At 44.2% G+C, this 27,542-nt stretch overlaps 1 protein-coding gene and 1 long non-coding RNA gene across 5 annotated transcripts in view; one reads left to right on the top strand and one right to left on the bottom strand.

Annotated features, from left to right (window-relative positions):
* Positions 1–27,542, top strand: part of Tmem131l (transmembrane 131 like) — a 166,770-nt gene that overhangs the window by 53,099 nt on the left and 86,129 nt on the right. For all 4 annotated transcript variants that reach the window (XM_078022004.1, XM_078022005.1, XM_078022003.1 and 1 more), the window contains exon 4: positions 25,346–25,414. In XM_078022004.1, coding sequence (XP_077878130.1) covers positions 25,346–25,414 — 69 coding nt within the window. The remainder of the gene's footprint in view (positions 1–25,345; positions 25,415–27,542) is intronic.
* Positions 15,009–16,027, bottom strand: LOC144366539 (uncharacterized). The gene is made up of 2 exons (XR_013425593.1): positions 15,867–16,027; positions 15,009–15,440 (listed from the first exon to the last, which is right to left on the bottom strand). It is a non-coding gene; the product is annotated as an uncharacterized LOC144366539 (long non-coding RNA).

Below are 27,542 nucleotides of genomic sequence, written 5' to 3'. Positions count from 1 at the left end.
TTCAATCATAACGTAGTAGTACCATGGGGGTGTGATTGGCTGTATGTTATGGTCTCTAGGATGTGCCATGGAGAAAAGCAGGGGCTGTCCCTTTGTAGGTGGCTTCATTGGATGACTTGTTTTTTAGCACCCTATCACTGTTTTGGATAGTGAGACGGACTTAATGATGCTAAGTGTGATTACTGCACACTGGCCAAGGATTTGACAGGTGCCCCTCTCTGGTTTCTAGACTGATGTGACTGGACATAGAATGATTATTCTCTCTCAAGGGTGCAAGAGTTATGCAAACAAATCATGTGGACGTGTATTGGAATGTTTTATTTTTAGGGTTTTTTAAAAAAGAATTTTCTTCTAGTTTTCTTAAACTTAAAATGATGATTCTAATTGCATCTCTAGGGCCAGCTTTTGTTCTTTCTTCACAGATTTGAACAGCCTCATAAATAAATCCTCTCCCATTCCCTTTCTTTTTACGCCTGCTGCTGCCTGAGTCTCAGTCGTTCTCATTTGCTAACTGGTCCCCCCCCCTCCAACTCTTCTCTAGGTCTGTGTTCCTCAGACACCAAGGTACATGTGAATCACCTTGGGGTCTTATTAATTTGGAGCTTCTGAGTTAGGAGGTCTGGGATGGGCCTGAGATTCTATTTTTCTGGCTGATTCCCAGGTGACATGGTGCTTCTGCTGATGACACCTATGTTGAGTAGGGCACAGAGCATATGCAGGCCAGTGCTGGGGCCACCTGTCCTCCGGCCTGAAGGCATCTTCTGCCACTCACTGCCTTATTATTCACAGAGACTCACTCACCCAGCCTGACTCAGATACTCAGCCATGTTTAGTGAGTGCTTCCTCCTGCAGGTCCTGTGTGTGGGACTCAGGATAAGGGCACCTTCTCCGCCCTCTGGGACCATGCTCTTTGGTGCTGAGGGTAGGGATGTGTGCTGTCATGGAGGTTGGTGAACAGTGCTGCACAAATACAGAGGAGAGAGGGATAAATTGTTTTGGTGGAATAAGTTCTGTTAATTAGGGTTTCAGCTTCTGTCTGTTCTCTGGAGAGTGTTTGTAGGTTCTCAGCTGTTGAGAGGAGGCCTTTGTGTAACTTATTCTCTTTCTCTTTGTTTTCCTTTTTGTTTGGGACAGTGCTGCCGACTTGGGAGGGTTCAATAAATGTTGGTTGAATGAGGTTATTTATTTAACCCAAGAAAAGTTAAAGATCCTTTATCTAGACCTTAAATTACAATCTTTTAAAATTTGTATCTCTGGGGCTGGGGATGTGGCTCAAGCGGTAGCGCGCTCGCCTGGCATGCGTGCGGCCCGGGTTCGATCCTCAGCACCACATACCAACAAAGATGTTGTGTCCGCCGAGAACTAAAAAATAAATATTAAAAATTCTCTCTCTCTCTCTCCTCTCTCACTCTCTCTTAAAAAAAATTTGTATCTCTGCCATAGTTCATAGGTTGTTGGCTTTTGGTTTATTTGTTATTTTTATTAATTCTAGTATTGTTATTATTGGTACTGGGAATTAAACCCAGGGGTGCTTTACTACCGACTTACATCCCTAGTCTCAGTCCTTTTATTTTTGGGACCAGGGATTGAACCCAGAGATGCTTAACCACTGAGCAACATCCCCAGCCCTTTTTTATGTTTTATTTTATAGGCAGGGTCTCACTGAGTTGCTTAGGGCCTTGCAGAGGTTGGCTTTGAACTGGAGATCCTCCTGCCTCAGCCTCCTCGGTCTTTGGGGTTACAGATGTGTACCACCCAGCCTGGCCGATTTTGGGTTATTTTAGATGGTGCTCATGACTGAGGGTAGTAAATGAGTCTCACGTGGGGAGGTCAGTATTTCCTAATTCTGTTTCTTCTTATCCTTCTGAAAACTGCATTGATTAAAACCCGGCTGTCGGCTGCAGGACCCTACTGATACCAGAGCATATGATCTCTCTCCTCCTGCCTGTTCCTTCTGTGCCCTCGTCTTAGCTTTTCTTTCATTTCATAACTTGCAGCCAGCTAGAGAATCAGAGTAGGGGGTCCTCTTATATTTGAGGAAGCGGCCCCAGGAGGATAATTGCCATGTTTACCTTGACGTGTCTGTCAGCAGACCTGGTCATTGTGGACCCCAGTCCTGAAGTGAAGTCCTGTTAGTTTTTCACTTGTTAGTTTTTCATGCCTTAGGGGACCACCTTGCATTTTTTTTTTTTTAATCCTTTGGTACCATATATTTACAACTTTGAGAAGCTTTGGTTTCTGGTCCTGTTGGAGAGTTGGCGCCCTGCCATTAACTGAGCAGCTGCTTCCCGCTCTGAATTCCCTTGCCCTGCAGAAAGACATTTCCTGCCCTAGCCTCAACCTGCATCCGCGGGGCCTTGAGTGGAGAGCTGTGTAGATACAGATAGATTTTTAAACTGGGGGGGAATACTGTGGCCTCAGCTTACTTGCAGATTTTGGCATTAGAGCATATAAAGCAGGTTGCAGCTTGCGTCTTCAGGAAGGTTATTTAGTTGTAAAAATGGCCCCTTCCTGATAGGGGAAGCCCAGCACCGAGAAGCAGAACAGAGAGCAGGACTGTGTGGAAGCTCCTAGCAGTTGGCATTGTAGATTTGCGTGGGTTGTAAAACATAAGCTTTACGTTTATGTGTCCTTTTCCAGTGACTGGAGAACACCGTGTGTGGTGTATTTTAAAATATTGGAAAATATCGTAGAATAGTGTGTGCTGTCTGGTTGTAGTAATGTGGATAAATCATTCCCCAGTGGAGAAGCAGGGGATTTGACAACGACAAATCAACTTGGAATAAAGGGAGAAAAACTGTACATTTAAAAGCAGGTAAAGGGGGAAAGTATTCACTTTTGAACTTAAGAGGAAGTAGCTTTCTCACTTCCATTTTTCTCTTAAGTTCCTTCTCCTTTCTTGAAAATGACCGTCTAGCCTCCTACAGGTCCCCTGTCTGTCTCATCATGCATTTGTGATCAGAGTTGCTGCATAACAGGCAGAGTGGTCACAGTGCCCAGACTCACGTTTCCGAGTTCCCAAGACGAGGGGAGATAGAATGGGGGGCCGAGGGGTTGGGTGGAGTTGGCAGCCAGCTCTTCCCTGAGGGTGTGCTGAGAGAGGGGGGGCTTGAGAGTCAGGGAGCACCAGCCAGCCGGGCTGTCCGACCTGACCATGAATACTGCAGGGCACTGCGGGCTTGGATTTCTGCACCTTTTCTGCAAGGGTAACCGTCATATAGGGTCTCATCCAGGAGGGGCGTGTGCAGCCTCTGCATGAACGCGGTGAGACTGAGATCCAGGAGGTGAGGAAGACCCTTCTGCTGACTGTCCCCACTGTCCAGAGGGCTCCAGAGACTTCACGACTTGCTGTCCTGGAGCCATTGGTGACCTCTGGGATGTTTTATACTGAATTTTATCTTGGTGCTTACAAGAAATAACACTTCGCCTAGTGTCTGTGAACTTGGACTTTCATTTATAGAAGATGGAAATGTTCTGTTCCATGCAGAGCCAGCGGTCCTGGGGGCAGGAAACAAACCAGTGGATTCCTTTGAATTTTCTATGTAAGGAAATTGTATAGAAAGTACTTGTAAAATGTGGTAGGTGACGTGGAATCCTTCTTCTAAAGAAAGTGTATTTTTCCACTTAAATTGACAGGCTTTTGTGGGTGTACCCCTTTCACCTTCAGTATAACTCGAGAAACTTACTCAGCGTACATGTTTCCACTTAGAAAGTGGGGGAGCCTGGGCACGGGGGCTTCTTATTTAGCAACAGGTGCTGCTGCCGGGGAGGGCCCTGGGTTCAAAGAGGTCAGAAACCATCCAGGAGAGAAAGCGGAATCGTTATTGGGAAAAATCTCAACGCAGGTACAAACACAACCCCAGATCAGGAGGAAGACTCGTTTGTTACAGAAGAAAATAAATCGAGGAGTTTAGGGCATGTGTTCGTCTTCTGTCTCCCTGTGCTACATTCTCTGTCCCTGAATCCCTGTGTCAGGAAGAACTTAATTTGCTTTAATTACTGCCCTCTCCACACTAAACTGTGGTAGGTTTTTGGTATGTGACTCATGAGCCATGTTTTGAAGTCACACAGTGAATTGTATTAAGTAAGATCCGCTGGCAGAAGTGGAGTCTGTGGGTTGTTTCACAAGATGTTACCATATGTTCATTTCAGGAGACCTCACGTGTGCTTAAGAGCAGCCGAGGCCAGGCGTGTGTCTCAGTGGTGCTAGAGTGCTTGCAACACACACACACACACACACACACACACACACACACACACACACACACGAAGGTACAAAGAACAAAAGAGGCTACTCCATTCGAAGCACCTGAAATTCTTGCCATCTCTCTTGTTCATTTTTCCTTGGGTTTCTGCTGCTCTCCTGAGGATACGGGCTCCTGCAGTCAGGGGCCATGTTTTAAGCTCTTTACCTATTCATCCTATCTGATGCTGTGTTGAACGTAGGGTTCAGAGAATACTGTGTAAAATATGCTGGCTGAGGGCTGGGATTGTGGCTCAGCGGTAGTGCACTCGCCTAGCACGTGCAAGGCGCTGGGTTCGATCCTCAGCGCCACGTAAAAATAGATAAAATAAAGGTATTCTGATCAACTATAACTAAGAAAAAAAATTTAAAAAAAATGCTGGCCAAATTTTGGCAGATCTTGATAATGCAATTAGAGTTTTCCTTTGAATGTTGTGGTGGTATATTTCTGAAGTATTAATCCCATCAATTTAGTTCAAATGTTGTTAACTTGGTGAATAACAGGAATTGGAGAGGAAGTTTATTGGCAGGAGCCAAAAAAATCTGGATAGGTTGTATTATCAGCTGAATTAAAAAAAAAAGAAAGAAAGAAACTCATATGTTGTGAGGAGCAATACTTGAATTGAATGAGCAGTTTCCCCATAGGAAATGGAAATAGAAGAAAACCCAGAGGAAGTAATGAAGGTGAGAGACTTCAGGTGTTTGCAGCGGGGTGAAAAGGAAGTACTGGAGGGGTTTGTGGGGGCGTTGAGGTGGACTGGCCTGCTGGACTCGGCTCTGGCGACCACTTACTTACAAGGTATTCAGTAGAGCAGCATCAGAAGCATGTTCAACTCATGCACGGTCGGCCCCTGGAGCACAGCAAAGAGTGAGTGATCTTCCTGTTAGTCAACTTGGTTCCATCTGATGTGGGACCAGCAGTGGTGACAAGCAGCACTCAGGTCTTGAGCTCACAACTGACTCATTAGTTCCAGGATGTTCCTGAGGTGACAGAGCACCAACACTCCTCATGGGAGTCTTTCCTAGAGGCAGCTACCTCCCTTGAACTTTTCAGTGTTCTTGTAAATGCTTAATTCCATGTATTAAATCCTCTTCTGCTTAAAATAGGTAGCTTGCTTTCTGTAATCTGACCTTCATCGAGACTGAAGAATTTAAAAATGGGAATGAGCTGCATTGGAAACAGAAATGTCATGGGAGTATCCTGGAATTTGCAGCAGATGGATTGATGAATGGATAGAGAGATGGATGGATGGATGGATGCGTGCGTGGATCTGTGGTTCCCAAAGCACCTTGACTCTCCTAATGGATGCATGTGCAGTGGAATTGCTTGGGTGCTTTCTTTCCAATATACATGGAACCCATGTTTTTTTAAAGCCCTAGTTATCTCCGAGAGATGTCTTAGTTGGATGTCAGTGGACTAAATTATTTCTTGATGCTTAAGTAAATGCGTATGAGGATTCATTTCTAGTAGGCAGGACATGTTGAGGAGCTACACATTATTCAAAATTCCACTACCTTTTCTTGAATTTAAAGAGCTTCTGTAACCACTGCAAACATGTGGCTGTATTTCTAGTATGGAGATTACAGGATTTCCCTCTTTTGTTATTGTTAGGGGAAGAACATATTTTAAAAGTGTTACTGAATACAGATTAAAAATTGAGTTGTTTGTAATGAGTTTAAAGTCCAACTGAATACTTTATTAGTGTTGTATAAATACAGTATTTTGTTGTATAAAGTTCTGCTAGTGTATTTCCTTCTTTCATTTATAGTTAAAGTAAAACAACAATGGGAGTTATTTAAAATACGGAAATGCTTCCTTAGAAGAGAGGTCAAGGGATTATTTGGAGAACTGATGAGTCCAGAATAATTTAGTAGTAGTGGATTTCACTGAGCTCTGGAGACCAGGTGGTGGAAGGATCGCATGTCTTGGTGTAGGCTCTTGTTCTGCTTTTCTTTGATTTCCTCACCTCCTTCCACTCTTCCCCCCAACCCCAGCCCTGATTTCCACCCCTCTCTTCATTTTCTCCTTTTGGCTTCTTTAAAAGTACATGCTAACAGATGATGAAGGATGTCACAGTGGTTCTTTGGTCTACAGTGCCTGTGTGATTGAAGTGGATTAGCCCTAGACGATCCAAAGTCCTTGTTGCAGCAGGGGTTGTGTGTCAAATGGGTCTCCACTGAAGAGCAAGGCTGTTCTTCCGCTGCAGCTGCCAGGCTGCTTGAGATTAGGCAGGATGATTTTGCACTGGGATAATAGACAGGAATTAACTACAGCTTACAAAGTGCTGCATAATGATGGGAAATGCAGACGGTGCTAATCAAATGCATCTGCATATGGCATTTTCATTATGCGCCAGAGGCGTGTGTGCACAGAAAGGGATGGAGCCTGCAGAGAAGGCGCATCTGCAGAAATGGCCTCCTCTTTCCTTTCCCACACGGGATCCTGATAGCATGATTGAATTAGGAGGTTGGCATGTGTACTTGCTTGCTATTTTTTTAAAAAAGGTTTATTGAAATATAATTCACATGCTATAATAGAGTGCAATTCAGTCTTATAAAATATGTTTTTAGGGTTATGCAGTCACCAATACAAGTATATAAAAATTTTGTCCCTTCTAAAAGAAACTATTGATTCTTTTATAAGGAAATGTAGTCCCCCTCCCCTTTTGGTGCTCGGTGTTAAACCCAAGGCCTCACATATGCAAAGCATGTGCTTTATCAGTAGACTGAGCTACCTCCCCAGCCCAGTTTATATGTTTTAAGAGTCACTTTTTCCTTTCTTAGTGGGATTGAGTATTATCTTAGGCCTTTTGAAAACTCATCCTGTATCTCAGGAAGTATTTGTTTTCACGAATAGTCCCAGAATGTATTTTAATGTTCCAGTGGTTACCTACTTTTCTTTTGGACCCAACCTCATGATGTTGTTACTGGGTACGTCTGCTTACTAGTTTTGGTACCTTTTCAGCTTTGTGTGACAGTGGGGCCCAAAGAACCCTCATGGGCATGTTGCAGGAACTGGTGTTGCTGACTTGGAGGATCTGAACCAGGTCCAGGCCCTGGGTACTACTTTCCAGTAGATTCTCCCCAAGCCAACCTGGATCTCTTCTTAATAGTCCAGATCTGCCTGATGTCTCATTTTCCAGCTTAAGCTCTTCCATAACTACTAAGTGCCTGTTCAGGTCTTATTTTTCCTCAGTAGGACCCTGTATCTTCTGTATTTTTAATCATTAGCTGTCTCACCATCTTATTAATAGTGATAGCATTTGTAATGTAGTGAATCACTCTAATTTTGAAAACCATTGCCTTGATTGAACCTGGCATTTAAAAAAAAAACATTTTTGGTTGTATATGACACAGTACCTTTATTTTATTTATTTTTATGTGGTGGTGAGGACTGAACCCAGTGCCTCACGCATACTAGGCAGTGCTCTACTGCTGAGCCACAACCCCAGCCCTAGACCTGGCATTTTTTAAAGGCTGAATAAGAGACGTAACTTACCTCACATTGGTTTTTAAAAATATTCTGTGTTCACTTTTGTTGTTGTAAATAAGATTTGATAAAGGTTGAGGCTGAAATTTGGAAGCCTTTTTCATGATCTTGTGGTTTCTGACATGTTAGGATGAGTGAGGCCAGCTTCATTCTGGATAATTAAAAAAGAAGTATTCTGAGGCCTGAATTTTGATGATCTGTCTATCTATCTCTATCTCTGGTCCCCCCCCCCACACACACCAGAATTGAACCTAGGGCAATTGAACCAGGAATTGAACTACTGAGCCACATTCCCAGCCCACTTTTTTATTTTTTGGGAGACAATTTCTCACTAAGTTGCTTAGGGCCTCACTAAGTTGCTGAGGCTGGCGTCGAACTTGCAGTCCTCCTGCCTCAGCCTCCCAAGCTGCTAGGATGACAGGTGTGTACCACTGCATCCTGATACGTTAAACTCATGACACCAGTTTTCTTTCAACCAACATTTTTGAATTACGATTCTTGGAATGCTTGGGGCACATTACCAAGCAGACTAGCCCAAAATCCCTGTCCAAGTGAATCTTGCAGTCTGAGAGAGTGTGGGAACCAGACCAGCAGCAAACCTGAATATCATAACTAAAGTTTATGGCTGTTGGAAGGCGCAAGATGTGGAATGGAAAAAGTTGGGGGCGGGGAGGGAAGAGCCAGGAAAAAGGGTTGTGGGGCAGGGCCTGTAGTTATGAGCAGGAGATTGGGGCACATTAACAGAGTGAGATGTCACCAACATTGCCAGGAGGCCGTGCGAGTGGAGAATGCTTCAGGTGGAGAGAGCCCGCAACTGCAGACCTTTGAGGTGGGAACTCATGTATTCCTTCAGTGTCCACAGAGCAGCCCAAGATCCTGGGCTGCAGCAGCATGTGTCCCAGAGGGGAGGGAATTGAGATGGTGAGGTCACTAGGAGAGAGTGGTGTGCAGTTCACATAAAGTCTTTGAAAGGGGGATTCATTCCAGGAACTTTGAGCAGAACAGCGACAGGATCTGAAGTAGGTTTAATAAGGCCAAGGCTGTTCCTGTTGGGCCTGGCGTGCAGGGAGACCACTGAGGCCACTGTAGCTCATAACCAAGGGATCAAGAGAAGTGATGGTGCTTGGACTGGCTTGAGTGACTGTGGACCTGGGAAGATTCTGGCTGTTTTTGTTTTTTGTGGTACTGGGGATTGAACCCAGGGCGCTCTACCACAGAGCTCCATCCCTGGTCCTTTTTTAATTTTTATTTTGAGACAGGGTCTCCCTAAGTTGCTGAGACTGGCCTCGGACGTGTGATCCTCCTGCTTTAGCCTCTGGAGTCAGTAGGATTACAGGTGTGTGCCGCCAGCTCTGCTGTGGCTATTTTGAGAAGAAGAGCTCACAGGTTTCCAGTGGATGGGATATGGAGCGTGACGTGGAGAACCGTCAAGAATGACTCAAAGGCTTGACTGAGTGGATGTGATTGGGCAGAGAAGGTTCGGGGGTAAGAGCAGGAGCTTAGTTCTATACCAGCTGAGTTTCGGGGCCCATGGATGGGCTCTGGGGGATGGGGGTGTGAGAGGGGCTGGCCTGGAGATGTGCATTTGGAGTGATGTCTAAAGCCTGTGAGCAGTTTCTCTGGGCCCTGGGTGAAGCCTGGGCTGTCTGCGCTGGAAGTAGAGGAGCAGGGGCCAGAGGAAGCCCAAGAAACCGCCAGGGAGGTAGGCAACATGCAGCAAAGCCAGAGCATAAGCAAGTAGTTTGGAATCAAATCCATAGAAAGAAAGAATTATAAGGTGCATTGAGAAGGAATGTGCATCTTCCTATTGCTCTGGAGTTTTTTTTAAAAGCGCTTTGAAACAATTTTGATATTCCCAGAGACTCTGCAGCACTTCCCAGTTTTGGAAAATCCAGAGAAAGGGACGTGTTACTGATATTCCTGTGGTCCCACGTTGCTGTGAATATTTTGGTAATTGACTTCTCATTTTCCCCTGTGTGCTTTTTTTTTTTTTTAAAGTCATAATTAGGTTGTGCACAACAAGTTTTTGTTTCCTTTTCTTGTCACAGTATGTTTTTTTTTTTTTTTTCCACGTTGCCATAATAATCCTCAGTTTTATTGAAGAGTTCTACTTCTTTTGGAATTGGCCGTTATTTACAAGGATTGGTTGGTTCAAACCGTGTCACCACTAGCTGGTCCTCCTTTCCCTGGCTGCCTTTGGTGTCTGCACAGGACCCACGCTGTGCTTTGTCCGGGTGGAAAGTGCTGGAAGGAGAGGGGAAGTTGTAGGAGGTGGGCTCAAAAGGAGGTCCAGAACTGGGGGCAGACCTGGCAGTGGGAGGAGAACTGAGGGGCCTGTGGGCGGGGACCTGGCTCCTGGGCACCTTCAGCAATTACACTTCAGTGCCTGGCGGGTTTGAAAGAAAAATTACAATTTAAAAGGAAAACTCTGGGTGCATGATTTGCATGTGAGTGGAATCTGTATAATTAAGAACAATTAAATTCTCTGGCAGAATTGAAAGGGAGGCCCCTGTTAACTGTTGCCAGGTCCTGGAGGAATTCAGTTGGTGGCCATTCTGCCACCTTCCCTGACTCCACCTCTAATCAATTAAATTCTGAAATGTACTCTCTGGCCTTTCCCCGATTTGCATCTGTTGTGTCTGTGGAAATCAGAATAGGGATTCCTCCTGTTTTGCTTCCCTGCTGACTTTATTTTTTAATATTTATCTATCTATCTATCTATCTATCTATCTATCTATTTATTTATTTTAGTACCAGAGATTGAACCCAGTGGTGCTTAACCAGTGAGCCATATCCCCAGCTCTTTTTTTTTTTGTTATTTAGAGACAGAGTCTTGCTGAGTTGCTTTAGGACCTCACTAAGTTGCTGAGGCTGGCTTTGAACTCGCCATCCTCCTGCCTCAGCCTCCGGAGCTGCTGGGATTACAGACATGCACTGCTGTGCCTGGCCTGTCTGCTGACTTTAGAATGGACTGTCCCCTTCACTCTCCCCTTCTTCCAGCCAAGGGTGAACACCCGCTGGGCACTTGGCAGAGCTCTTGACAACAGATTTCATTTAATCTTTCCAGTGGATTTTGGGGTCTTAATTTTATAATAGTGGAACCCGAAATTCTGATAAGAGCCAGATAATCTCTTGTACCATCTTTCGAGTGACCTCCACATGTGAGTTGATCCCTGATGGGCCCTGGGAATTTAGCCAGATTCTTTCCTTCCCTGCTGTGTGGTGTAGCCCGTGGGCCATTTTCTCCAGGACTGAAAAGGAAGCAAGACAGTTTTCCTGGTGGTTTCTCTTTCTGGTTTATGAGAGCTCAGCAGGGGGACGCAGTACTGGAGGACTTCAAATAGAGCAGGAACACAACTGTTTTCCATTGTAAGTTTCCTGTGAGCTCCGCCAGCCCTGTTTCCCAAGGAGGTAATGGAAACCAATAATTGAGTAGTTCTAAGCAATCTTTGAAAAGTAGAGTAAGTTTTCACTCCTTGCATTTCCTGAACTGTAAAGGCTAGTGGGCTCTTGCTGACGAAGTCTCTTCCAGGACTTTGTTCCTAGAAGGCCAGGTGAGGCATCATCTGTGTGTTGGTCTGGAATACCCTTTCCCCCTTGGCTAGGGGGAGGGTCTCGCAGCGGTCCTGGTGTGTCCCTGCATTAGGAGGACCTTAGGTTAGGAGGCAGGACACTAGATTCTGAAATGGTGATACATAGGCATTTCCTGTTTGTGTTGGCTTGTGGCTAAGGCCACCATGGGCCATCACCATAGTTAGTGGCTTTTTCCAAGAAAGGCAAGTGGCAGAACTGTCCTTTTCTTACTTAGATTTTGTTTTACTCTCAGGCTGGAATAAGGTTTTGGCTGCTGTTACTGCCTGCTCCTGGTTTATTGGGAAGCCCTAGATCCAGATGCCAGGAAAGGCCCGCTGGAATCCCCCACCCCTGGAGAGGGCAGAGGCTGGAATGGGGAGCAGTCGGTGGGCAGTGGCTACTGACAGTTTCTGTTAGAAAAGGTTGAGAAACTTTGAATTGGAATTAAGTTTCTTGGTCACATCTGTCTCCCCAAAGAAATAGGCAGCTGCTGGCTCCAGGAGGTGTTCAGGAACCTGGCTTCTTGCATACCACTTCCCTTCCCCAGGCACTGGGCCCTGCACTCACGGTGTGTTTATGGCAGCAGATGGAGGAGGGATGGAGAAGAGGACACAGGGTTCCTGGGGGCTGCCAGACAGTGTCTGTGCTTCCTTGCCACGTGCTGGAACTTAGCCCCATCCCACCCCCCTGCCGGGTGCTCAGAAGTAGCAGAGTTTCGGAAATGTGCCCAGCTAAGAATCCTATGACACAGAAGAAGGACAGGCAAGATCGGAGGGCTCAAAGAGCCATGTGTCACAGATCCCTGGGAAAGAGACAGTAAAACCTGTACCATCATGTCTCAAGAGAACATTTTGACATTTTTAAGTTGTCTGTCTAGCTCCTCTGACTTGTGTTAAGGAGTACTTTCTTGGCCCATTCTAGACTGGTTTTCTTAGCATTGGTATTTCTTGGGTTTCGTGTGAGAAAAGTCAGCTTGGAAGCCATTCTGACAATGGATTGTGGCGTGGAAGAAGCGAGCCTGTCTGTAGTACATGATGCTCTGGCCCAGTGTGTTTAGTGGGCAGCTTGAAAGTTGTTAGGAATTAGGGCATTATGTAAAATTGTGGATGTGTAACCGACGAGATTCTGCAATCTGCATTTGGGGTAAAATTGGGAGTTCATAACCCTCTTCAATCTAATGTATGAAATACGATATGTCAAGAGCTTTGTAATGTTGTGAACAACCAATAAAAAATAAAATAAAATAAAAAATAAAGGTCCCTAAAAAGCAAAAAAAAAAAAAAAAAATTGTTAGGAAGCTTCTACCATGGTGTGTGCGTGTGCATGCGTGCTCGCTGGGGGATGCAGGCTAAGCATGTGCTCTGTCGCTGAGCTGCACTCCCAGCATTCCTTTTCAGAAGATTATATTTAGAGGGTAGATTTTTTCTTTTCTTTCAAAGAGAGAAGATTGGGACTTTTTGAATAACACCATATTGTCCAGGTGTTCTGAGAAGCAGGAATGGGCCCCAGCAGCATGGAGCACCAAACGATCCACATGTTAGTTTCATGAGAGACGAGAGCAACTGCTTTGCTCTCAAGCCGCGGGCTCCGCTCACTCTGTCAGCAGCACTGTGAGGCCGGCCCCTAGGGAACAGTGGAAGAGCTTAGAATTTTTTCATTAGATTTTTCTGACAAGATTCCTAACATTCTTTATATTTGAATGTTGTTTTGATATTTTTGCTTATAGTTGGATTTAAATTTTTTTTTTTTTAGTTGTAAAAAAACCTTTATCTTATTTATTTATTTTTACGTGGTGCTGAGGCTTAGAACCCAGTGCTTCACACATGCTAGGTGAGTGCTCTTCCACTCAGCTATATCCATGGCCCCTGGAGGTGGACTTTTAAAACATTTCAGTGTGTGAATTAAAATGTTGTTCTCAGACATAAAGAAATTACTTTATGTGCCTCAGTTTTTATCTCATCAATTTTTTTTTTTTTTGCAACTTGTATGCCTTAGAACTTTCCCTCAACTCCTTCCTTCACCTTTACCCTGAGATGGCATATCCAGCCTTCTAGACCTCACTCAAATGAAACCTCTTCCAGAATGCTTTTCCTAACCTGCTCTACTCTACCACATGAAATTTTCTTCCTGTGGATACTGGAGACAGGGCCTGTGCTGTACCTTGTATCGTCGTGATGCACATCGTAGCATACAGAGGCTGTTCGTGTGAAACTGCATGCGCATCAGAGTTAGGCGCTTGTCTTAGTCGTGTTTGGATTCTTGAATGTCCCCGACTTGGCTATGGTGGTGTCTTAATGCAGACAGGCAGAAGAAGTGAATGGCAGTGGGACTTGGCCATTCCAGCTTTTTATAATATGAATAGGTTCAGCTGTGGAGTTGTTTAACGGATTTTAGATGAACTTTTAAAAATGACTGGCTCACTCTTTGTTACTTTGTTTTCTGTTACAATAGCAAATACCTGAGAGAGTCATCTTGCAAAAAGTTTATCTTGGCTCAGTTTTGGAGATTTCAGCCCATGATTGGTTGACCCCATTGTTCTTTGGTCTGGGGTGAGGCAGCATATCGTGGTAGCAGAGCATGACAAAACCGATCACCTCGTGGCCAGGACATGAAAGAGAAGACAGGAGGGTTGGGGTGCCAGTATGCCTTTGAGGGCACCAGGCCCAACCTCCTAAAGGTTCCACTGCCTTCCAGTAGCATTATAGGCTGGGGACCAAGCCTTCAGTACAAAGGACTTTGGGGGACGTGTATCCAGTCCTTAGCACTCACTCCTAAGGAACTAATATCTAAACTTATAGGGATATTTTGAGAACTCAGCATTGGTTTTCTAAATACAGCTACAACATTGCATGAATTTATATTTCTCAATTTATATTGGAAGGAAAAAGTTTAGTCTCCCCGATGCCTTTATTGTCCATGGGAATTTCTGTGCTGGTCTCCCGTTTCATATGCTAGTCTTTGGAAAACTGTTCACACTTCAGACCCCTAATACTGAAGGACTTCTCATACTAACTTGCTGCCCTAGAGCTGAAAGGAAATGGAAAATGGATTTCGTATTTTGCACATTTTAAAATCATCTTCCCTAGGAAAGATGTCAAATCTTTAAACCACAGAGGAGATACCCTAAGTTGCAGTGAGGAGAAAGTTGGAATGGGAGTTGGGGAAACAAGAGCTTAACTGCTGGTCTCTTCTTTTATAGTTTTTTTGCAAAGTTACTTAGCCACTTTACTAAGAGAGTTCTGGTGTGAGTAACTATGTCAAGTTAATGATTTATTTTAAAGTCCTTCAAATTACAGCTGCAATACCTTTTGAATTTAAGTCCTGATATTTGGAGTGGACAGCAGGGCACAGATTTAAATGGTACAGAAGTTGTAAAGTTCCAGGAGAGTCCTCAGCGTCTGTTGTCTAGGGAGTTAAGAAAGGCACAGGAGTCAGGGTATCCATAAGGTCTCTGTTTGGGGACATCGCAAGTGACTCACCAAGACGGGGAGCCCAGTACAGCAGACCCACGGGGGATGGGGAGTGCGGCATGAGCTGTTGGACTCCACCTTGGATTCCCTCTGAAGGTGCCTGTGGACCTTCCATCCACAGGCTGCTGTCTGGTACTGATGGGAGCATGAGTCAGGAGCTCAGTGGGGGAGTCTAGGCCACAGACACACAGGCTTGGGAAATGAATCAGTCAAACCACAAAAACCAACTCTGGCCGATTTAAACAGAAAAGGAGTTTATTGAAAAGATATTGGGCAGCTGACAGAGTCTCTAGGAAGATTTAAGAACCAGGCTCAGGAAACAAACAAGCTAAAGGGGTTATTAGCAGCTTGAACTACTGCCAGAATGATGCTGTGGAAATGGTGCTGGGGACACTACTGCCCCGGCTGCTCACCGGCTGCACTGCTGCTGTGGTTGTCCCCAGGACCACCTTCCATCTCCTTCCCCGGATTCTCTGCCTCAGGTGGGTCATGCTGGCCAGCATCCTGGCTGCAGGTGGGGCTGGTGAGATTTGTACTTGGCCCTTTCCAAATCCAGAAGGGGGTACCTGTGGGGAACCTACCAGGGTCGCCAGGAAGATGCTGGACAGCCACAGAAATAACAAACGACTATGTGGGACGCTCTGAACTCCGGGAGATGGTGAACCTAGTGGGTGGGTGGATACAATTGGCCAGAGTAAAAAGAGAATTGAGGAAGAGCCTCGCAGAGGGGAGCGTGGCCCAGATGGTTGGAGATAGAGGCGCTTGAGAGGGAGACTTTCCTAGAAACCCAGGGACAAACCCAGGGACGCGGTTCAAGAGAGTGGAGCCAGAGGGGAGATTAAGGAAGCTCAGCACTTGACTTCACAGCTTGTGGTCATTGATGACCTCAGCAGTAGCCGTGGTGCAGTGAGAGGGCTGGGTGCCAGACAAGGGAGCAGGCCGTGTAGGCCGGGGTTCTGCATGTGTGCTCAGATCACACTCGCCCAGCGCACGGCTGAGAGGGCTTGGGCAGGCTGCTGCAACTCTCAGCATCCATTTACTCACGTGTGAGGGTGGGATGGTGTGCTAGCTTCCTGCTCCTGGAACATACCTGAGGGATGGCTTTTAGTGGGAGAGGGCTCAGTCCAGGATCAGTGGGCCCAGCTGATTTGGCCTCTGTTGGCAGTGCCAGATGGCAGAGGTAGGGAGCATAGGTGGAGCAAACTGCTCCCCTCAGGGCCACGGCATGGAAAAGAGAGAGGAGAAGCCAGGTTCCCACCCTCCCCTTCAAGGGCATATTTCCCATTGACCTAACTTGCTTCCAGAGGCCCCACCTCTTAAAGGATCCACCACCTTTCAGTCGTGCTACCCTGTTGAGTAGGTCTTTAACACGTGGGCTTTTGGGAGATGTTCCAGATCCAAACTGTAGCCGAAGATAATAGTGTCCACACAGAGCCCTGTGATAAAGTGCCTGGTACAGCACTTGGTATACTGTAAGTACTCAATAAATGTACTTACTGTCATTGTCCATTAACATTTTTTAAAAATGTATTTTTTTAAATTGTAGATGGACACAATACCTTTATTTTATTTATTTATTTTTATGTGGTTCTGAGGATGGAACCCAGTGCCTTACTCGTGTGAGGCAAGTGCTCTGCCGCTGAGCCCCAGCCCCAGCCCCAGCCCCAGCCCCTAGATCAGCAGTTTGACTGTGAGGGAAGGAGGGCTTGAAGAACAAGGGAAGGTCAAAGGGTCTCATCTCAAGTGCATGAGTCTCTTCATATGGATGGTGGTGGGAGAAAGATCAGGGAGGGAGATGTTGAAAATTTCAGAGCGGGCAGGAGGGCCTGTGAGCTCAGGATCCATCCAGAGGAGCCCCTGGCTATGGACTAGTTTCTGAGAGAAGCAACATCTCCTCCATGGGACGGACTGTGGGGAGAAGATCCTCAGCCACGTTAGGGACAGGTGGAGGACTTTTGTGACGTATTTACGAAAGCCTGGCGGTCAGCACACTGGGCAGCCTTCAAACCCAGGTATCCTGTTCCTGGTGTGCGCGCCTCCAGCAGACTAGTGTTGTCCCAAGGACTTTACCCTTTGATCAGTCTTTCAGTTTGTTTAATGCTTTGACCTTGATAGTTGAAGCTTTCTACATGAAAGAAACTGTAAGAAAATCATGTTTTGCCCAAGGACTTATTTTTGTTTTGTTTTAAATACTTTTTAGTTTTCAATGGACCTTTATCTTATTTATTCATAGGCAGTGTTAAGAGTTGAACCCAGTGCCTCACACGTGCTAGGCAAGAGCTCTACCTCTGAGCCACAACGCCCTCTCCCCATGACGTTTTTTATGACATTCCCCCCTCTGCAGCTGAATTGATTGTGGTCCAGGCTCTTGTGCATGCTAGGCAAATGCTGTACTATTGAGCTATCCTTCAACCCCTTTAAAATTTTTTTTTTTTTTTTTTTTTAATTTGGAGACAGTACCACACTAAGTTACCCAGGTTGGTCTTGAACTTGTGATCCTCCTGCCTCAGCCAACTGAGAAAGCTGGGGACTTTAATAGGGGAAAATACTGTTTCCTACTTCCACTGTTAAGTGGTTCTTTGCATGCACTCTGCAACAAACTCCTATCAATAACCTCTGGGAGAAGTATTTCTTAAATTGGAAATAACAAGTATGTAGTACTAAGATTTTGTGATGTAGAATTTTGTTATTCATATAGTTAAGTAACCCAGGACCTTGTGAACATGAGGCAAGTGCTCTTATCATGGAACTACACCCCGCCCACAACTCACTTTGCAAGTCTTGCAGTTTTTTGGTCTGTCTGTTGTTTAATGAAGACCCGGAAGCTCAGGGCCTTGCCCTGGATCGCATGGAGCCTGGACAGGTGCAGTGCAGAGCACCTGAGGGGCCTTGCCCTGCAGTGGCCAGTCTAGCCGTGGGCCAGGCTTCATCAGGACTCCCCCAGGCTGGGGCTTTTGTATCTGTGCAGGGATTAGTTTGAGGTCCAGCTGCATAATGGAGAAGACCTAATTCCTCCAAGGCCAATGGGATGGCTGCTAAGTCTTAGAAGTACCTGCTTCTTGCTCAGGGGAGACCATGAATGACCAGTGGATGTACTTTTTTAGAAGAATGGGCCTCAAAGGATTAGCCACAGGAATCCCTACCTTTGTGAAGTCTGTAGGTTTCCAACAGCATTACTGGCACTTGGGACATTGCACTCTTGTGACTAATGAGGGCAGCCCAGTAAGCACCTCATTTGCATAACATGTCTTTCCTGGGACACAGGAGTCTAGACAAGAGCATTATTTTGTCTACACGTTGTTAGCTTTTTTTGAGGCAGAGAGGGTTTGAGAAATGGATGTGAAAACTCTTGTCCCCACGACCTTTTTGACTGTATTCAGTGGCCAAACCACTGTCTTGGCTTAAAGAATTTTTTTTTTTTTCTTTTTAAATTTTGGAAACACATGCTGTTCTCTCTAGGTATTGCAAGTGTTTGTATCTAAAAAACAACAGTGAATAGACAGTGGGGTATTGAGAGCGATCCATCAGGACAGTTCATCACAGAAGGTGGAAAAGCGGACAGTTCTGCCCTCCCTGTGAATATTCGCTGTTGTGTCCACTTAATGCCAGGCAAAGTTATTTTCCACTTGTTCAGAAAGGATGGACCATCTTCTAACACGGTACAGTGATCTCCGGAAAGTGGTCAGACCTTCAAGAGTAAAGGCAGCACAGATCCACGGCATGGGAGACTCACTTCATGGTGGAGCGTTTGCAGGCCTTGCCCTTTGGTCCAGCAGAGCCCACCCCCTGAGCTGCAGTGGGGGCTCAGGCCTGCCTCTCTCCTGCCCATTCACTTCTCTGTGTCCCTCTGGACTTTTCCACACGTGGCCATCCTTTTCTCAGCTTTGGCATCTTCACTCATGTTGGCTCTACTGGACATGGCATCTGTCCGTTGTCCCTCTGTGGTGACTGTTCACTGAGGTGCATCTTCTAGACCCATTTTTTGGAAACCTTTGTTGGGGCTTGGTGTGGCCCAGCGTAGCATGCAAGAGGCTACCACAAAAAGTTTGCTGGGTTTTCCAGGGAGGTTCCCCTCTTCTCTCTCTGAACCTTCTGAACTTTGAGTTTTGCCTGTTAGCATCTGGTGCTGGGCCCACATTCTGGATTGTAACCAAGGGGAGTGTGTTCCTGTAGCCGACCACCTGCCCCAGTATGACCAGGGCCTGTGGGGTTGGGGCTGGAGTCACACTGGCCCTGCCATTCACTCAGGAGAGGTGGAGCGTTGCCTTTGTTGCCTTTGAAGTGACCTATTTTTATCGGGAGCCGTGAGTCATCTGAATCGCCAGAACCATTGGTTGCAGTTAACTTGTTTCCATATCTAAGATGTTTTTAAGAAAGGGTGTGCCTGATATCAGCAGATAGGTTTGATTTTCCTAGGAATAAGAAGTCTGGGCCTGGAGATGCTTTTCCAGGGATGTCACATTCATCCGGCCTGACACATTCACATTCGTTCTGCTTCAGAGGGAACTGAAGCCCTGTGTCATGTGGGAGCTTCCGTCACATCTGGCATTTGACCCTGGTTCTCTCATTTCCAGTGAAATTTCTTTTGTGCTGGACACTTTTTCAAACTGTTTCTTGGCTTTATATGACTAGAGAAAAATGTAGCTCTGGTTTAACAACAACAACAAAAAATCTTAGGCAGGTAAACAATATATTTTCAAAATGGCATGTATAGAATTCAGCATCCTTCTGATGAGAAGTGCAGTTCTTTGCAGAAGGTGGCCATCTTTAAAACAGGAACCTAAAGGGAGCTGGAGGCAGAGCTAGGGTGAGTGTGTGCTCAGCCTGCACCAGGCCCTGGGTTCAAAGAAGGACAGGAAGAGAGTGTGGAATAAGGTCCACATGAACAAGAGCTCGCATACCCTCAGGTTACTGTCAGTTTTATTTTTTTACACACACACACACACACACACACACACACACACTCACACATTTTTGTAAACATACTTGAAATATTTTGTTTTTATTTCACATAATGCATGTTCACTGAACTTGGGAAAATACTGTTGAAAAAGAAATAATCATTTATAATTTAATCATCAAAAGGTAGTTACAAGTATGTTTGCCTTGTATTCTTCAAGTTTTTTAAAAAATTTTGTTATATTTGACAGCAGAATGCATTACAATTCATATTACACAAATAGAGCATAATTTTTCATATCTCTGGTTGTACACAAAGTAGAGTCACATCACGATGACCATCTCATTCCACTGTCCTTTCTATCCTTATGTCCCCTCCCTTCCTCTCCCTCCCCCTTTCCCCTTTGCCCTATCTAGAGTTCATTTAATTCCCCCCTCCCCCAGCATATTATGGATATCAGCATCATTAAATCAGAGAAATCATTTGGCATTGTTTTTTGGGGATTGGTTATATATATTTTAATTAGTGCATTTTAATTATATAGAATACTGGGTTTCCTTGTGGTATATTCATAGATGCAAATAACATACTTCGATCATATCTACCCCATCACAGTTCTTACCTGCCCGGCTTCCCTTCCTCTGAATCTTCTCAAACAGTCTCCCTGCTACTTTCTTGTCCTTTTGCCTCCTTAGATTCCACGTAGGAGAGAAGATATGTAATACTTGAATTCTTGTGTCTGTCTTAGTTCACTTAACATGATGCTCTCCAGTTCCATCCCTTTTTCTATGGATGATGTGTTTTTATTCTTCTTTATGGCTGAACAATACTCCGAGGTTGTTTATATATGTGCCACATTGTCTTTATCCATTCATCCATTGATAGGCACCAACGCTCACTCTGCTCACTCTGTAACTTGGCCATTGTGAATTGTACTACTATAAACATAAAAATGCAGGTATCTTTATAGTTTGCTGACTTTTAATGCCTCTGAGTTTATACCTGGGAGTAGTAGAGATGATATATGATAGTTCTGTTTTTTTGAGGAGTCTCCACACTGATTTCTGTAGTGGCTGTACTAATTAATATTCCCATCAACAAGGTGTTAAAGTTTTTTTTTCCCCCTACATCCTTGCTGGTATTTGTTGTTTTTTATATTCTTGATGATTGCCATTTTGACTGGGTTGAGATGGAATCTCTCTCTTTTTTTTTTTTTGGGGCACAGTGCTGTGTGTCGGACCAGGGCCTCACACAGGCTGGCCAAGCACTGTACCACTGAGCTCCATCCCAGCCCTCAGTGTCGTTTTGATTTGCATTTTCCTGATGGCTAAAGGTGCTGAACAATTTTTCATATAATTATTGGCCATTCCTACTTTTGAGAAGTGTCTGTTCAGTGCATCTGCTGATTTATTGGGTCATTTGTTTTTTGGTTCTTTACATATTCTGGATATTAGTCTTCTGTCAGAAGAATAGCTGGCAGAGATTCCCCCCATTCCCAAGGTTGTCTCTTCACCCTGTTAATTGTTTCCTTTGTTGTGCAGAATGTTTTTGATTGGATGCCGTCCTGTTTGTCAGTTCTTTCTTCTATTTCCTGAGCTGTTTGAATCCTAATCAGGAAGTCATTGTCTGTGCCTCTGTCTTAATGGGTTTCTCCTGTTTATTGCTCTTATTTCTTTTCCGATGTGTCTCTCTTGTTAGAGAAGCAACATTACTCCTCCTTTTTTGTTTTTAATGAAGAACATTTCCTTATAATTATCTTATAGGTGGAAAATTAGAATGTGTGGCATAAATTTATAATTGATTTTTATAAGACGCATGCATTTATTTTATGCCTAAGCTTGCAAGAGACCTAGTGGATTGTGACATATATGAATCATTCAGGATTATTTTCATCATTATTCTGGGGATTGAATCCAGGGAGTACTTTACCACTGAGGTACATCCTCAGTTCCCCCCCCCCCCCTTTTTTAAAAAAATGTGAAACAGCATTTCCCTAAATTACCAAGGGCCTTGCTGAGTAGTCCAGGCTAGTCTCAAACTTGTGATCCGGATGCTTCAGCCTCCCAAGTAGCCGAGGATTATGGGTGTGTGCCACCACACCCTGCAGTCATCCCCATTATTCAGGGTGAATGAAATGTGAAAAGATTGATGTTGATTTTTGGGGAAAAAAAAAAAAAAAAAAAAAAAAAAAGGACAAAGGGAGGGAGTTTCATCCTTCATGGCTCCAGCCCTTGATTGTTTGAAGCTGCTGGTTTAGAGATGAGGACTTTGTCATTTCAAACAGTGTAACTTCTTAGCTAGCTCTGATATTTGAGGATGATTTTTGATGTTCATAGTTAAGTAAATTTCAGCTGTTTGTCACTTACTCCCTTTCGGAAAAGTCAAATCATTGTCAATCATCGGCTCTCATGGCAGTGAGCAGAGAAGACTTCTGTCCTGAAAGGTGTGGGGGTTTCTCCCCAGCAGCAGCAGCAGCGGACACTAGCCGGGTGTCCTATAACCCAACTCGGTTCTGACACCATCTGCCTGGAGGTAGCATCTGACCCCACAGTTTCAGGGCTCAGTTCCCAAGACCCCCAGCCTTGTTTAGATGCCATTCTTCAGCCCTGCCTGAGCTGCTGACCCACTGACTGTAAATCAAGGTTCCTGCAACCCTCAGGATTTGATTGACTGACTGGAGTAGGCCAGGAACTCGGGGAAACAGTGATGTCTTCTGGTTGATCATAAAGGATACAGATAAAGGATGTGCACGGTGAGGTGTGGGGAGGGGCACAGAGCTTCCACGGCCCCTCCAGGTGTGCCACCCCTCAAGCAGCCTCCAGTGTCGCATTGTCCATACACACTCTGAACGTGGTCCTTTGGGGATTTTGTGGAGACTTCCTTGAAGGAGCGTGATAGCGTGGGTGGAGAACCCAGCAAGGCCTGTCTGTCCAGCTGCTGCTTGACCTCTGTGCAGCACTCCCCTCTCCAGGGTGCAGGCAGGACCTCGCAGAATGAGGGACGTCTTGGGAGCAGGGTAAATCGGAGAATTTCTTTAAGGCTAGTTCAGAGGCAGGAAGGGAAAATGAGAGTCTGAATGACGCACCTTGGGGAAGACAGATTCTGGTTTTGGGGGCCTTCCTTGGGAGGGAGATATGAGCCAGGAGCTGTGGAGGAAAAACAAACCAGATACACCATCACATCACACACCCGCCCAGTCTTCAGAAGCCACTTGAGAGCAGGTTGAGTGCTCTGCAGGTCAACACCTGTCAACGGTTTTGTCTGTAAGAACTAATATGTTAACTTACTTAGTGATGTTAAACCTCCTTGTAAATTCAGGTGAGCTGAAGTCTACCGATGAGAAAAAAAAGAATTTATTCTGTGACTTCTAGGAACAAAAAAGGGCAGAATTCTATTTTTTTTTTCTCATGTGGGGTCCAAAAATAGCATTTTCTTTGAAGTTAGAGAAATCCAGTCTCTTTCCACTAGAACGTTTTAGGTTGGACCCAAATGTCTGAATTTTGTTCAGTATGTAAAAATTCCTGACTACGAGATTTAAAAATCTGCTATGATGAGATGGCCCCAGTTTATGTTTCATTTGTTCTATTCAGAGAAAATTACCACTGCCCCATTAGGGACTTCAGAATCCAGAGGTCAGCTCCTTACAAGAAGCTCGGTTGGCTTCTCCATCTGTCCTCTTGGCTTTTCTTGCTCGATGAGTGTCATCCTCTTTGTAATACGATCTAATATTTATTGCCCTTCACTGTGTGTCGGGCGTAGACAAAGGGAGGATCATTTCATGTTCTCCTCACAGGGACTGAAAGTAGGTACGGTGGTCATCTGTGTTTTGCAGATAACAAGAGTAGGATTGAAGAGAAGCTAAGTGCCTGGCCCACTCAGGTCTGGAAAGAGATGGCCATGGGCCTGGATTCCAGATTTGTCGGGCCCAGAGCCCACACTGTCACCCAGCAGGCTAGGCATGCTTCCCCGGATAGGTCCTGCAGTCCTGAACTTGATACAGCATTCATATTTTCAGCCTCTACAGATCTGGGTTGGAATTTTGGCCCTGCCTCATAGTAGCTGTGTGACCTTAGGTGAATTACTTAAATCCTCCAAACTTCATCTCTCCACTTGGAAGTCGAGTATAAAATCTGATGGCAAATTCACTTTTCAGGGCACAGGACAGGAAAGGACTGCCATTAATTATTTAGCTCATTTTTGTGTGTGTGTGTGTGTGTAGCAGCCTGATCTTTCTGAGGATGGTTTTTGGGTATGTGAAGCTGCCTGTTTTTCTATTTTTTGAGAGTGCTGAGCCCCACCAGCTTGGTCTGGGGTGGTGTGCCCAGGTGGACCCTCCATCCTTTCCTGTGCTCTTCGCGTCTCTTTTGGAGGCAACTCGGTGTGTTAGTGGCCTTCTTTGCAAGCAAGTTGAGGCATTAGTGCTGGCCTTTGTGTATGTGTGTGTGTGTGTGTGTGTGTGATGTCGGGGATTGAACCCAGGGCCTCACAGGTACCAGGCAAGTGCTCGACCACTGAGCTACATCCCCCAGCCCTAGTGCTGCTGGCCTTCTGGGATTCAAGCGGGTCCAGTAAATAGTGGGTCTCGTCTCTTGCCACTTTCCAAATGAGTGGAGACCTTGCCAAGAGTTAGGCAGAGGGAGACCTTTATTACTAACATACTTGATATTGGAGAGAGGTAAAAGACAAGATGATAGACAAGATTGGATTTCTAGGAGAAAGGACAGAGGAAAGGAGTTTTTTTTTTTTTTTTTTTTTTTTAAATGATATAAGGACTTCGGAACTGGTTCTTTCTGGTCTCTGCATTGGGATGGGTGTCTGGGGCCACACCAGCTTGGGCAGGGACTACTTATTGTGAGGAGAAAATGAGGAGATTATATTTTGGAAAGCTCCTTTGAGTCTTTGAGACAGAATGGGTGTTGCCTTTAAGAGCTTCATGCATTTGGATTATGTGCCTTTAAATATGTCACATGGCAGTTGATATTTTCTTTATCTACATACATATGTAATGTCTTTAAATATGTTTATAATAAATTGCATGTCCTTACTGTATTTTTCTTTCATGTTTTTTGATATGTTTTCCTGCTGTATTGATTCTTGGCCTTTGATTCGGAAAGGAAATTAGGTCACTGTAATGATTAACAACTGCTGAAAACTGTGACTTGTCATGTGAGGTTTTGTGATTGGACTTAAAGATACAAACCTGGTAATGGTTTCAGCCTTCAAGAGCTGGCCCCGCCAAGCCACTGTGGCCTTTCCCTCCTACAAGTAGTCTAAGTCTGAGGCCAGAGTTCCCTCTCAAACCCACCCTATGTGTATGCCTTTTCTTGATTCAGGGTTTATGAAAATAACCATGTTTGTCTGAATTCATCCAGAGTGAAGCCTATTAAAAGTTAAATCCATTCCCATTTCTGTCTGAATGCTGACAAGATCTAGACATTTGGTATGAAGTTACAATAACCATAATCTAACAGCCTCTTAAAATTTGCAGTGCTAGAATTATACTAGACTTTGAATAATTCAGTTTTCTCATTTAAAATCTGGTTCAGATTCACCTCTGAGAGAGTAAAATTACATCTCATGCACCAAGTCACTGGCAGTACACACTCTTAACACGGCAGCCAAACTTTAAAATTACAGCAAAAGTTAATCTCTCTTTTCTTTTTTTTTAGCTTCTCAGAAAAACTGTTCAGTGGAAAAGGTTTACATTTTCAGCCATCAGTTCTAGATTTTGGAATACAGTAAGTATGTTTTCTTTGTAATTAATAAAAGCTCATTTATACTATTTTTAGTATGTCTTTTATATTACATATATACACATGTTAATTGTAAGTATATCAATAGTATGAAGAGATTGAGAAGCAATACGTCTGCTCAAGGTCATTTTTTATATGCCTGCTTGTTTTTTAAAAAAATCATTGTAATTTATACTTATGTAAAGAAATTTATTAGAAATTGAATTTATAGAAATTTAGCTGATGATATAATAAGCTCACTAATTTTGTATTTTCAGAGAATGCTTTTGTGCAAAGTCTTTACTTTGAAGAAGTACTTTTTTTAAAGGAGTGTTTTCATGAAAGCAGAACTTAAAGAGTTGTTTTAGTGGTTTCTTTAGTGTTTTCTTTTTTAATGTTGCTGCGTGTTGAACCCAGGTCTTGTGCATGCTAATCAAGTACTCTACCACTGAATTATACCCTACCTTCTCTTTCTTCAGTTTTTTAAAAAAACTTATTTTTTATTAGATCTTTTTTTTTTGGAAGGGGGGGTACCAGGGATTGAAGTCAGGGACACTTGACCACTGAGCCACATTCCCAGCCTTATTTTGTATTTTACTTAGAGACGAGGTCTCACTGAATTACTTAGTGCCTCCATTTTGCTGAGGTTGGATTTGAACTTGCTATCCTCCTGCCTCAGCCTCCCTCCGTGGACGTGCCACCATGCCTGGCTTTTTATTAGATCTTTATAATTATACATAGTAGTTGGGTTCATCCCAACAAACTCAGACATGCAAGGAAGTCAATTTCCCTTCATGATTACCCTTTTTCCTTTACCACCCCCACCCTCTTTCTTCGGTTTTTAGTAAAAATATCTTGTACTATTTTGTAAAATTTAAAATTTCGTGAGAACTCAATGTAGTACGCATTTGTTTTCCTGAAACAAATAAGGTTATTTCATAATGAAAAGCTCTCAGTGTTGATGGTTTCTGAACCCTTTTAAACTATATTCAGGTATTTATTTGTTTTGCCTTGGGACTCTAAGTTGCACTGTAATAACCTTTATTAGGGTAAGAATGGGTATAAGCCATGATGATGTCTAGTGTTTCTTGTTCAGACCCACAAAGTGAAGGAGATGTGATCTGAGGGGTTAGTTGAGGGCCTAACCTGGGAGTTTGGCGATATTAAGGAGGAGGAGGGTAAGCTGTGGAGGTACTTTAAGGATTCTTGTTGTCTGTGATGAACAGTTGAAAACTGAAGTGTTACAAAGCTTCCTGGGTGCAGGGTATGGCAGCCCTGCACAGAGGCAGCTTTAAGTCAGCTTCCAGGGCAGGAACAGTGCTGGGGTGTGAGAACTCTGCTTACTACAGCAGCCTGGGTCTACCACTTTGTTTTATGAAGAGCTTTTTTGAGGCATAGGCCAAGTTATGTGGGTGAAGAGCCTCGTGGTAGGTGAGCACCTGGGACCGGGGTGGTGTGGCGGCCTGGGTTCCTGCCTGCATTCACCCGGATTCCTTCCCTCCATTTCCTCTGATCATCCAGACATTAGCGCTGCAGTGAAGGAGAATGTGCCTGAGACTTAAAATACCTTGTTGAGCATTTTAAGGGAGATTCTGTGAAAGGAAGAAAAGAGAGAACGGGTGAAGAGAGTTTTCTGACTTTTCACGATTTTATATGCCTGCTTGTTTTTCAAAAAAATCATTGTAATTTATACTTATGTAAAGAAATTTATTAGAAATTGAATTTATAGAAATTTAGCTGATGATATAATATGCTCACTAGTTTTGTATTTTCAGAGAATATTTTTGTGCAAAGTCTTTACTTTGAAGAAGAAATACAGGGGCCTGGGGATGTGGCTCAAGCGGTAGCGCGCTGGCCTGGCATGCGTGCGGCCCGGGTTCGATCCTCAGCACCACATACCAACAAAGATGTTGTGTCCGCTGAAAACTAAAAAAAATAAATATTAAAAAAAAAAGAAACATTTAAAAAAAAGAAATAGAGGACTTCTCTGAAGAGTATATATTATAGTTTGGGAGACATAATAAAATGAATGGTAGTGTAGCTATATTAGAAGAACAATTCCAGTTCATAGGATCCTAATGTAATATATTTAGTCACATAAAAAATGTGTTCAGTAGCCTAGAAGTTCTATAAT

This window comes from Ictidomys tridecemlineatus, chromosome 9 (assembly GCF_052094955.1).
Source record: "Ictidomys tridecemlineatus isolate mIctTri1 chromosome 9, mIctTri1.hap1, whole genome shotgun sequence".
NCBI classification, from domain to species: Eukaryota; Metazoa; Chordata; class Mammalia; order Rodentia; family Sciuridae; genus Ictidomys; species Ictidomys tridecemlineatus.
The sequence above is the reverse complement of the archived record's forward strand: the minus strand, read 5'-3'. Positions and strand labels throughout refer to the sequence as shown.